General features: G+C 35.0%; 1 protein-coding gene across 2 annotated transcripts; it reads right to left on the bottom strand.

Moving 5' to 3' along the window:
* Window positions 1-2,789: 2,789 nt before the first annotated feature.
* Window positions 2,790-11,937, bottom strand: LOC121728287 (putative sugar transporter ERD6-like 13). 2 transcript variants are annotated; one of them, XM_042116438.1, is made up of 8 exons: window positions 11,836-11,937; window positions 11,023-11,252; window positions 9,803-10,123; window positions 9,615-9,720; window positions 8,327-8,398; window positions 7,950-8,167; window positions 4,493-4,675; window positions 2,790-3,018 (listed from the first exon to the last, which is right to left on the bottom strand). In XM_042116438.1, exons 1-8 carry the CDS (start codon window positions 11,870-11,872, stop codon window positions 2,797-2,799), a joined length of 1,389 nt encoding a protein of 462 aa, XP_041972372.1. In that variant the 5' UTR covers window positions 11,873-11,937; the 3' UTR covers window positions 2,790-2,796. The 2 variants fall into 2 exon arrangements, with proteins under 2 accessions (XP_041972372.1, XP_041972380.1); XM_042116446.1 differs by lacking the exon at window positions 9,615-9,720 and having other exon boundaries at window positions 9,973-10,123.
* Window positions 11,938-13,034: the final 1,097 nt, after the last annotated feature.

The raw sequence follows: 13,034 nt of genomic DNA, 5'->3' as shown, positions 1-13,034 counted from the left end.
AGCGCTGCTACTTTCACAGTAAGCTCTCTACAAGGAACACGTACACACCCTAAATTATTATCACTTATTTTTGTTACACCCTGTATATTTAATGTGTTTAAATTTTATAATATGCTTATCCTGTACGACTGATTGACTATAGATCAACCCAAAGATTAAAGCCGTATGGCTAAAATTGTAAATAGGAATACCCTTTCATTCAATGAAGCCGCGGGAATAAGCTAGCAAATATTTATTATTTACTTCATAATATATGTATGCGCAAACCTAGCTAAGTTCATTGTCGTTGTTCAAAACAATTTCAAAATAATACATCAAAAAGTGAAATTAATTTTACGTAGCTATTAAGTTAATTTAAATTGTACCTTCAACATTAAGAGGATAAATAATAATTCCACCGAGTGGAATAATTAACCCCAGGGTCGAGACTGTTTAACTTGCAAAGTCTAGAGTTTGACTTCGCAACTGGGTTGAGAGATACATTTATAGATCGTGGCGAGTGGAGATAACAAATCGAAACTTATGTGTTGTACCAATCAAGATAGTCATTAGTCAATCCGATCTTTGCCTGATCCGATCGCAATGCCGTTTTTCTATTAGAGACGCTAGGAGTTTTCAATGTAACTCGAGACAATATTGATATTGCTCACATCGTCTATCGGAGAAAGTGTATGAGTTATGACCCAAAAACGGTCACTTTAAGAATTAAAGGAGTCCAAGAAAAGGATACGTAGACACTTTTAAAACGAAAAATGCACGTTTTCCCGCACGATAAAATGTATTAGTTACCTGAGCGTAACAGTGAATAAGAATAATAATAACACTATGTACAGTATTTCTATTTTCAGTTAAAAATCACGTGTATTCGAATGAAGAATTATTATTAGAAAAGTTTTCAAATTTGTACGAACACGTGGTTAACATTTTATGAGCATATTTCATTTTTCATCTACTTTATAGACGTTTTGTCGCAGCAAAGTTAGAATGGACGACACATTTTTAAACGACTTTCGTTGCCCATAAACGACACAAAAGAACATTGTTTGGATTTTAGAGGAATAAAACAGTATGATCTCGCGGACCCCATTTTATTTTTATATCCTTTTAACCTTTTTTATTTTATTTCATGTATCTCGCCAGATGGATAATTTACTTTTTTGATGTGACTGCTAATGAAATGCTTGAAACATAGTCTTGCGCGACAAAAGCTAGAGTAGAGAATCGGCTCCAACGATTTTCATGAAATTTAGTAGATAGGGGGTTTCGGGGACGATAAATCGATCTAGCTAGGAATTATTTTTAGAAAATGCCATTTTATTTGTGTTTTATCGAATACCGAGCAAAGCTCGGTCAAATAGCTAGATATATTTCTTGTGTCATTCTAAAAGCAACTTGTACAACATTTAAATACTCTTACTGTAGACTTTAGGTAACAGTTTTCTCCGGAAACCCACTATGTAGGCAATAGCTTAAAGTATAAAGCCTCTTACCGTCGGTAAAGTTGGTTCCGCAGATGGACGCGAGAACAGACATTATGTTTGCCGTACCTTTTACCATAAAGTGAATATTAAAGTAGAGTAACGTTGTAAAAACTTATTTTAAAGAGTTGTGCATTTTATTGGATAAAAAATATATTAAGTAACTTAATCAAAAATTCACTAGGCGGAGAGAGATTAGACGCGGCGTGGGAAAGGAAGTAAGCCTGCCCTTACTCTTTCTATTGGCTAAAATGTATGTCTACCAATTAGGGAATGCAAATCTCGCGAGATTGGGACTCAAGCGAGATCCCGCGAGTTTATGAATACAATACCGCGAGATCTCGCCAATTTCGAGATCTCGCGAAATTAGCAGTTTGGTGGGTATTTTTTTGCAAATAATAAAAATATTTTAATAAATTACGAAAAAAAAGTAATAAATATTATAAGTATATAAGATTAACATTCATTTTCACGATTTTTTTCAATAGAATTTTATGCATCAAACATTGTTTGATGTATCTGTCTATAATTTTTAAGTAGTAAACTTTGACATACGTATCTACTATCTATCAAATATCAAATGAAAGAAACAGCCAGTCTTCTCTTCTAATGCGCTTTTATAATTTTGAACGTGGTGGTAATATCGTGGACGTCCGCGGTAAAACGATAACATAGGGAAGTAAAGTGTATGGAAATATATGGAGACGCTTTTAAATTTCCGTCGACGATAACTTTTTAACGTGCACGTTAGAGGACATCACAACGTTTACATTTCTGAACCGTACAAAACGTCCACGGTGCATAAAATCAAAAGGACATTTAACGTACACCCAACGTTTTATCGGAAGCCGGCGTCCACGATAGCGTGACATCCAGAATTATAAAAGCGCACTATAAAACATAAATCTTTTTGTAATAAAATAGTTCTTTTATAACTAACAAAACAACGAGAAGTCAAAATTCAGGACCTAGTTGAGAATCACAGTGCACAGTTGCTTAGGCCAGCTTCTCTTTGTTTTGACTTCATGATCGCAACTCTGTCTATGTCTATGTCAGTCCGCGCTTCAAATAAGACGTTTTTATGCTCAAGTGCAATCTCGTCAAACTCGCGAGATCTCGCCTTTTTTTCGTCCGAGATCAATCTCGCCAAAAAATGCCGAGATCTAGCGAGAACGAGATCTCGCGAGAACGAGATTGCATTCCCTACTACCAATGCTGTTACTTTTTCACTTCTGCTGATACTCATGGAGTGCAACAAAATGTTTTTGGGACTCTTTATGATATTTATAAAAATATATTATAAAACAAGAGTTCACTTTTATTTCTTTATTAGCAGAGTTTGAATAACATTTACAGGTAGCCCTTTAGTTTCTATTAGATAGAAGTAAGAGAATACAAAAGTAGCCAAACTAGCGAAGGCAAAGAAATAGTATAGTATGGCCACACCCAGTAGTTTCACTATAGGATTAAACAGGAACAGAGTGAAGAATGTGCAAGTCCATAGCCATTCTAGCGCAACTACGGTCAAAATACCTTTTACCTGTAACAAAATATGCAATTTTAATTATATTTTAGTTATTTTTAATGTACGGGTATAACATCCGACAAAATATGATTTATCTTGAGATGTACGCAAAAAAAATGTAGTAAAACGTAGACGGTAGAACACCCGAGATTTAGCATAAGCAAACTAATAATTGGTTTAAAATTAGTTTGAATTTGAATGAAGTCTTGTTCTAAATCATCTAAAGAATATAATAACTGCATTCATAACTCAATACGTAATTTTTTTTGTGTGCTAACACGAATGCTTAATAGCGTCAAATTATAACTATGTAGTTATGACTTGATTATACTACACTTTGATCTTAGCCAAAAGGCCGTTATGATTGATTAAATTTGACATCATTAATCATGTCAAATTGAAGTCAAATTTCATCAAAGTAAAAACACTAAAACGAGTACAGCATTAGCATACTACAAGTACCGTCTTATAAATTTGAAACTGAGAAATAAGAACAACAAAACCGAGAGGAAATCAAAACTTTCTATCACGCGCTTTCCTCAGAAGAGTCAGAAGTAACACGTTCCTGGGATAAATAGTTTAAGTACGAGTTTGATCGGATCAATCCTTAATTTGATGGACTTTCAGATTTCTCGATTCTCGGTTTGATTTGTTCTTATTTTAGTTTTATTGCGAGAGTCTGAGGAAAACAAAGAGAAGGAAAAATGAAATTACGTAGCAATCTGTGGTTTTCCATCCACTATGTGCACCTATACGAGTGTTAGCATAATAATAGTGTCATACGTATAAAAATTATAACAGCTACTAATGGTGAATACGTGATTTTTTATAGTTTGTCTTTTATTATGTCTAAATATTATTACTGTGCGAGGAGTCAGCTTTCCTTGGATTGGACATAAAATTATGCCAAAGTAGCTGTTTGTGTGTACTGCTAAGAACATTTTTATAGCAAAACATAAGGAAAAATATATCTAAGTTTTATGTTTCGAATGCTGAGCAAAGCGGAAAATTGTCTCTTGAGAGATTCATAAATAGAGTTATTTTAAGGTATGTGCACATTATACCTGGCGTAAACACCACGATACACTGAACCTTTATGAGGACACCTTAACGATTCGATCCTGGCATCAAAATATTTTATCCAAGTTTGGTTACGACAATGCAGATCATTGATCAGTGATCACCCTGATTGTCTGATAAGAAAGATAATCCATGCGTCGGATGGGCATGTAAAAAGTCATGTCTGTAGGAATAGAGAGATGTACTCTTGTATACCGCGTACCGCGTTAATATAACTCATGCGTAGCTGGCCTACCGGCTGATTCACGATTTCAGTTTGACTCGGATTCGAAATTCGGATTCGGATTCGAGCGTTTATTGGATGTCGTGTGGTGAAGGTTCCAAATCCGAGTCGAATTACACATCGTGAATCAGGGCCCTGGTTTCAGCTAAACACCGAAACCGTTGAAGAAGGATCATGAGAACAAACCTCAGGTAGGAATAACTCTGCCATCAGCACAAATGGCACGGTCCCGGATCCGATGGTGTAAGAGATGCAGTATACCATCATGTACACTACGATCGTCCAGCTCGGAGCGAAGTGGAACACCATTTGGGTTCCAAGAGCGATACTGCTGATGCACGAGACCACGGCCGAGTACATGAAGATCACCTGGAAATTGGAAAGCCGTTTTAATAGTATAATAATATGTACTATCAGAGAAGTTGATTCCTATGCAAATATCCGGCCTATGTAGCCGACAGATCATTTTATTTACATTGAATTGACATGTTCCGACCAAATGACGTTGGTCTGTCATCTGCCTAGGAATCGATTTCCTCGATGGTACAATCACAATTTCTTTATTACTCACGTTCTATTCCTAAAACATTGAGATTCTAGGTAACACTACTTGTACTGCTATCTATTCTGTGGTAATATCTAGTATTTTACTGAAGGAAGTGTTTTAAGTGAAAATCTGAACATAATTTCAGTTTTCAGATGATTTTAAAAACCTTTTAAAAGTATAATATACTTAGTAAGTGTAGTGTTGATAGTATAAAAGTATTTCATATTCAAAATTAAATTTGAAAATTCATATCTATCTGTCTGTCAAGACATTACAAGAGATAACAGCCTCTTCAGATCCAAACCACTGAACCTATTTCGCTGAAATTTGATGTGGAGATACTTACAGTCCAGAGAAAGGACATACGATATTTTTATCCCGGAAAAATTTACGGTTCCCGCGCGTTAAGCGATGGCAAAACGGAGTTGCGGGCATCATTTAGTTAATAAATAAGCCCTATTGAACGGACACTCCTCAACTATTATGACTCTCAAGTTTTTCTCTCCACGGTTAGAAAGGAGCTCTCATACTTATCTGACCAATACTTCCCATGTAATAATAATACTCCCCACACCGGTTTCGGTGACGGTGGCCGGTTTCATTGAAACCAGACTAGGTACGCAGGAGTAATTTTATAGTGCCCAAGTGTGTGCGCAGTACACAAGAGCACTCCCTATTCCTTTACTCTCATAACCCAGTGGGACGGAAGACCGATACGACTGGCGAGAGATCAGGCGCAGGACCGACTTTTTACATGCCCATCCGACGCATGGATCATCTTACTTGTCAGACAATCAGGTGATCAGCCTGCATTGTCCTAACCAAACTTGGAAATAACATGTTTCCAACTTCCCATGTAAATATTCTATGAACGTATATGGTATTTTTAGTTGATCGTTGTTTCTCGTCTTACCACGAATCGTGTTGATACGGCCCCCAATGGGATCATCACTAGAGCTCGTAAGAGACGACTCGGAGCTGATATAAACTAGCAATCACGTATCTTATATGTTCATAGTTTATTGTTTTACAATCACTAGCTGCTAGCTTATACTATCTGCTTTTGCGTAGTAGTAACACTTTTAATCCTTCGATCGTGGATTCTTCTTGAAATCTATTGTTATTCTATTATGTCTCGCTCAGTGGTGAGCTTATGGGGCTTGATGGGTTAAATCGATAATTAAATAAAATAATAAAAAATAAGTATATTTTATATAACATTTGAGACATATATAAAATTCTGGTGTCGCGGTATTCGTTGCGGATCGCCGAAACGGCTGCGTCAATTTGGATACAATTTTATGTAGGTACCATCAAAGAAATTGTTTCATAGGCAGATGGCGCACCTACGTCATTTGATCGGTTTATGTCAATTCAATGTCAGTCGAGATATCGTCGGCTTGGTTTGGTTGGACATAACGCAACCAAATTACGTATGTCCGCCATCGATCTGATACTACTCTGATAGTAGTATCAGATCGAATATAATATATTGTAAATTATAGGTCGCGTTGTGTCGAACCCATCTGTGATCCATACATCACAGCTATTTTAAAGTAGTGTTGGTAAAAATAGCATTAGCAATAATAATTCATTGTGAATTGCCCATTAGCAATAATTAAATTAATCGTACTTGCTAAAAAATACGATTGCTAATATTATCGTGCGAAGTAATGGTCTGCGATCATGATAAAAATCACGTCCGCGCTGTTACGCACCGCAGTGTTAACTGTTAATGAATTGCTATTTTTCACTCGATGCGAAATAATACTCGACGCGAGCGGTGCGATGCGAACCGATAATGGGCATTGTCCAAAAAAAATCACATGTACTTTTATATTTTTTTTTCGTTAAAATAGGGTATTTTAAGAATATAAATTAAATAATTTTGAAATTCATTGGCTAGTTTTTTCTCAATAAATTTTTAAAGTTTCGCTCTGACGTCATCATCGGCGGCCAATTGACCTCTGCAGTACCTATGTTTTAAATTTCCTTTCAACCTTATTTATAATGGCTGGTTCGTCAAACGCAAGTTCTCATTATGTGGAAGCTGATACGAGAAGCTTACCCAAAGTTCGAAACGTAATTTTGGTTGAATTTATTGCTAATTTTACGCCATTGAAGGTCAAACAAAGGTTAAACATATTTCTTTAAAAATATAAGTAATTAATGGGTATTTTTTTCGTTTATATACAGAAAAACGATCACTGATCTTATTCCTCGAAATGTTTTTGTAATGAGCAAAATTAAAAAAAAATGGACAATCCCCATTCACGATAACGCATTTTTAGCAAATAGCAAAGCAATAATACTTAGCATGCTGTGACATCAAAATTAGCATGTTAATAAAATTAATAGAAAATAGCAATAATTCCCATTACTATTTTAAAGCACATAATTGACATAATCCTCCCAAACGTCGTAGGACCTATGAATCCATTTCTTCGATGATGCTTATCGGTTAGTTCTGAGAAACAATCATCAAAAGAGATTTTACGAAAATTATTTAAGATTTTATTTAAAGTACAATGAGGACGGAAGTTCGACAAAATTTCGTTAGTTAACATTTGTCTAATTTGTTGAAAAATTAACTTGAAATTAAATTTCCAACGGGAGCAAATTCTTTGAAGTGTTCGGAATACACCATAAGTTTTTGAAATTTTTAAATTAATATTTAATACCTTTAAAAAATAATCAGTGTGACGTGCTCGGTTTTGAAGCCGCGCGCGCTACCTAAAAATGCCGCATGGAGGCTTACTTTCAGCCTTAAATTAGAATTTTTAATAATAGAGATAGAATTCCGGGAGTTGGAAGTTTTCTTAAGGAAATTTCCTCCTCTTTTAAGAATCTTTTTTTTAAACTTCTTAAATGTCAATAGTTTCGGAGTTTTTAACTAAAAACGTAATACCTTTTTTTTGGCAACCTAATTTGATTATAACTTTTGCAATTTTTTGTGTGCTAATACACGCTTCCGATACATTTTTCCAGACGTCTTCCCGAATCTAATGAGCTATCGCACGTATTTTTATGACCCTTATCTCTATATTTCGCCATTCTCAACTTATCGCTTAGACTATTGAGTAAAAAATAACTAACCCGTCGTCCAACAACATCCAACATGTAGGCAGAAAACAGGCCGGATACAAGGTTGACCATGGCTATCAATATGGAAATGGTGCTGGCGGATATACTTGGCATTGCCTCGTGGAATATAGGCTTGGAGTAAACCAGAACAATTGGCATGCCTTGGATTGTAGTCAAGAATAATATAGACAGTATCAGAAATAGTCCACGCCTAGTCGATCTCGATTTTCCTGTAACAATTCCAATGATAGTAAAAAATCCGATTCTATAACATCTAGCACATTTTTTGTGTTGAGTGCTTATTTATTTTTTGAACTTTTTTGTTTTTTATTTGATCTGTGTAAAGTATATTCTATTGTATTTAAATACAGTTTTATGTGACTACTAACTTATAAATTGCAGTGTCGATATTTTTTTCTTCGTAATGCTATCAGCCTTCAACTTTTCTTCTTCCGGAGAGTCTGAAAATAAGTAAAAGTGATATTAGATAAGGATTCAAAACGTTAATAGAGCTAGACGCTAGGTTAGAAGGCTAGGCTTTAACTTTATTAAATTATACTTAACAATGTAAACTATAAACTTTACATTGTAAAGTATAATTTAATAAAGTTATGAAATATTGATATACGGTGTTAAATATTTGGCTTCAAAGTAGCGATTTCGAATGATAATAATTAATAATAAACATTGATAACAAAATAATTGCAATGTCACGACTATGTCTTTGTCATATTTAAGCCTTGGTAATTAATAATGAAATATATTGTTATATTATTTACATTTCTTATTTACTACATATTTAAATTTCCGATTCAGTCGATTTTTTAACCGACTTCACAAAAAGGAGGTTTAAAGATAGGGAATTTTAATTCTTAATATCGAACAATTTTTTGTTTTACCAATGCACTAGTTAATCCGAAGTCCAGGAGGATTCAAAGCAAAATTGTTTAAAGTACTATAAAATAATAGCTTAAGGGGGGCCCTCTGCGGAGATGCCGTAATTTACCGCTTTTTAGAGCTTCATAACTCATAATTTGAAAGCTACAAAATTATAATAAAAATAGACCAATACTCTTTAGTATACTTACGAATATTTCTTTCCACGTTATTAATTTCCTATTTTTGTTTATGCCGTAATTTACCGTTTTTAGAGTATTATTAATACCTACTCTAAAAACGGTAGATTACGGCATCTCTGTAGGGGGAGCGCCTTAAAGGTAGCAGTTAGCACGTATGTACCACGGTGCATATTATTTGATATTTAGTGACAGCTGATGCTAAGTTTAAGCGCTTCCAAACATAAACTTTAATATCTACTTGGAACCGTTAACAAAGAGTGATATAGTGTACATTTACGAACACACAATTATTAAAGACATAAGTGGATGAAGTAGGTAACTAACAATTTGAAAACTGTCGTTTTTTTTTTGCAAATATGTAGCCTTTAGGACCGGGAAAATGGTTTTAAATAAAAAAATGTGGATTCTATATAAAGGTAGATATTATATAAGTATTAGCTAGATAATGAAGTAAATAAACGTCGATGAAAATATTACGTAGAACGTAGATGAAGAAGTAAACCTAACGTTTATTCAAATTACGAGAAGAAAAGTGAGTAATTGCTCTTATGTTGTAAAATGTTAATATTCTTATGTTTTCAATTACGAATTTACGAACCATCTAACGTAGAATTAAGAAAATTTCTCAATATGTTGATTTCATTTATAACATCTTTGTCATTAACGTTGGCCGATCTGTAGTAAGCAATTGATTTTGCCGCTTCCTGAAAAGATCACATTTTGCACATTTGAACAGGTGTAAAATCTCTTTAAAGTGTTTGTAACATCTCGATAAGAACAATTTACCTTTTCTCGATTCTTCTTCATCAAAAAGGTTGGCGATTCCTTCACAAACGTAAGAAGTATGAAAGCTACTGTGACAATTGTTAGAGACACATAGTTCATGACACGGAATGTCAGGAGTCCTCCAAGGCCGTAGGAGAGAGCGTTCCCCACACAACATAGCACAGTGGTACCGGCCGTTAGAGTCCCTCGGATGTTCTCTTGGCTGATTTCTACTATGTACAACGGCACTATCACTAGCTGGCATCCTGCTATGCCTCCAATACAGGCTGCTGTTAATATTATTTCCACCTTATTGCAAAAAGATATCAAAGTCCATGCGATCTGAAAAAAAAATAGTTAAAAAAACTATAAAAACACGCTTTTTTTCAAAAATTAAAAAAAAAATATTGCATTGTCATTTGGCTCTTAATACGTAATATGCAAAGTTTCGAATTAATTAGACTACTAGAGATAAAATCGTGCCCAAAGACTCCGTTACATATGGAGTACAGACCAAGCTAAGGCTGCCTTCACATTAAGTCGCGAGTAGTGCGGCAGCCTAATAAAAGCATGTTAAAAAGTAATTAAAACATTTAATCTCATACTTTACGTGTTATAACAACGGTAACAGTAAAATTGCTTTTGGGATGTTTTATGAGCTGCTAAAATATATCGATGCTTAAGCAAAAATCGCCCACAAAACTAATGGAAATTAATGAAACTGTTCAAAGACACATGTTAAATCATGATTACTATTAAGGGCAGGTTATTCCAAATTCACGTTTCTAGAATGAGTAATTTTTAAAAAAAGCGTCATTAAAAAAAACTGAAAAATATATACTTGTATAGATACATCTTTTAACTAGTGACTTTTATGGTTAGAAACACAATACAGATAATTTTACTCGATAAAAAAATAATTCCCGAACAACCTCGATTTTAAAAACATTTTGAGTTTTATAGGACTTACAGGGACTCAATCAAAAAATAATTTAGACAGTTCGATTACTATTAAAATTTTACAGGGAAATGTACGGAAACATGTTTAGTTAAACTATTTTTTATCTAAGTAAAAAGGTTTTTTCTCCTATTTCGCCCTAACATGGACGCGGCGAGCGTCGTAACCGCCACTGTACAAGGCGCGCTGATATGAATGTTATTTTAATGTCATTTAAGTCGATATTCGCACTGACAGACATCGACCTGCTAATTTAGGAATAACCTCCCCTTAAGTAACTTACCACTTGAGGAAAAGCCAAAAGTAAACATGACTTTTTTCTTCCAAAGACATCGATCAAATACGCAGGCAGAGGCGTAGCCACAAAGGACATTATTGGAAAGAGACTGCCAAAGAAATTAAGTTCCATATCCGTCATTGGGCGGTCCAATGGCGTGTCTTTAGAAGCAAAGGCCATGATCGTTGAAGACGGCCATACGTACAGCATACTCAATGACAGCATCTGGCAACATACTGAAACATAAAAAAATCCCTGACACTGATTCATATTCGTCAAGGAGTTCCATAGTCTTAGATTTTTAAGCTAATAGCTATCATAAATATTTGAAGTAAAAACTTCTGTAGCGGTGATTTTTTCATTTGTACAAAATTCGTAAGGCGTGCAGACTGTAACTCAAGAACCGCTATAGCTAGACTTTTAAAATTTTCACAGATTATGTATTTCTGATGCCGCTATAATAAAATAAAGTTAATACAGATTATGTATTTCTGATGCCGCTATTACAAAATAAAGTTAATATTTTAGGGGGGCTCCCATACAACAAAAGTTATTTTTTGGTCTTTTTGGCTCGTAATCCATAATGGCAACATAATAGACAACATTTAAAAAAAAATCTATATATTATGTGTACTTTAATATTTAATAATAAAATTAAAATAAAATAAATAATTAGGGGGGCCCCCATGCAATATACACATTTTTTTTCTTATTTTCGCTCTATAACGGTACGGAACCCTTCGTACGCGAGTCCGACTCGCACTTGGCCGATTTTTTGGCATTATTACCATACAATTATTGTTATTTATGTATTCTTACCTATTATTGAGCTAATAGCTTGTCTATAAACAGACATGTTTGATAGTATTATACTTATTCACAGACCACAGTAATAAACAGCCACCGTATTGGAAGTCAAACTGTTGCAACTGTAGTTCCTGCCTCTCTAAATAAGTTATGATATTTAAATATTTGCTCGTCCTGATAAAATTTCTACATAATAAGAGGATTTGTATGTCTGAGATGACAATATGATGATGAGAGTCATGAAGTACGTTATCATCACAGAAATGAATCAGCATATTATATTAACTACAATGTTGCTCGCATTCGAAAGTCTATACATTTTTCTACTTAATTAAATGAGTTTACCTTTAGAACGATACTAGCATTCAGGAAGGGATAGTGGGATGTACCTCATAACCTTAAGTATTTTATACGTGGGAGAGCCATGCTTCGGCACGAATGGGCCGGCTCGCCCGGATAAATACCACGTTCTCACAGAAAACCGGCGTGAAACAGCGCTTGCGCTGTGTTTCGCCGAGTGAGTGAGTTTACCGGAGGCCCAATCCCCTAACCCCTACCCTATTCCCTTCCCTACCCTCAACTATTCCCTTTCCTTCCCTTCCCTAGCCTCCTCTATTAACCTATTCCCTCTTAAAAGGCCGGCAATGCACTTGCAGCTCTTCTGATGCTGCGAGTGTCCATGGGCGATGGAAGTTGCTTTCCATCAGGTGACCCGTTTGCTCGTTTGCCCCCTTATTTCATAAAAAAAAAGTATTTTTTAAATGCATATTACTGTTTGAATATTATGATAATAATTATTGTGCCAATTATACAAGTGTGTGGTAAGAATTACGCTTATTTATTCTTATAAGTTTAAAGTAGGGATAAATGATCGTAGTGAATCTTCTGGGGTCGTCTGTCATTATTATTAAATATTGCGCTCCATGTTCCTGGTTGCAATCTAAGCAATGTTTAACCCGGCGTCATGGGGGTTGGGTCTGTGAGACCCATCACTTTTTATTTCACTTGTAATTCAGTTACCATGCGTTCAGCGTTGCCAAATTTCTCAATAGCTGGACCTATTGAGTTGGTCTATGAGTCACAGGTAACGCGTTAGTCCTGCGACGGCCGCAGCGGTAGTAACAGGGGCCCAAAGTTGCATAAGGTATGTGAGACCCATCCCCGCAGTCAGTGTTACAATTTCGGGACATCTTACACAGACATTATTTCAA

This window comes from Aricia agestis, chromosome 1 (assembly GCF_905147365.1).
Source record: "Aricia agestis chromosome 1, ilAriAges1.1, whole genome shotgun sequence".
Lineage (NCBI taxonomy): Eukaryota > Metazoa > Arthropoda > Insecta > Lepidoptera > Lycaenidae > Aricia > Aricia agestis.
Note: the sequence above shows the minus strand (reverse complement) of the source record. Positions and strands in the feature narration are given on the sequence as shown.

Excerpts from the sequence above, each read along its gene's own strand:
- LOC121728287 (XM_042116438.1), bottom strand. The coding sequence starts at position 11,872 with ATGTCTGTTTATAGACAAGCTATTAGCTCAATAATAG. Across the intron at positions 10,124-11,022 it reads TTTTGGCTTTTCCTCAAGTG|ATCGCATGGACTTTGATATC; the intron begins GTAAGTTACTTA and ends TTTTTTTTTCAG. Across the intron at positions 8,168-8,326 it reads ATCGACACTGCAATTTATAA|GAAAATCGAGATCGACTAGG; the intron begins GTTAGTAGTCAC and ends GAATTGTTACAG.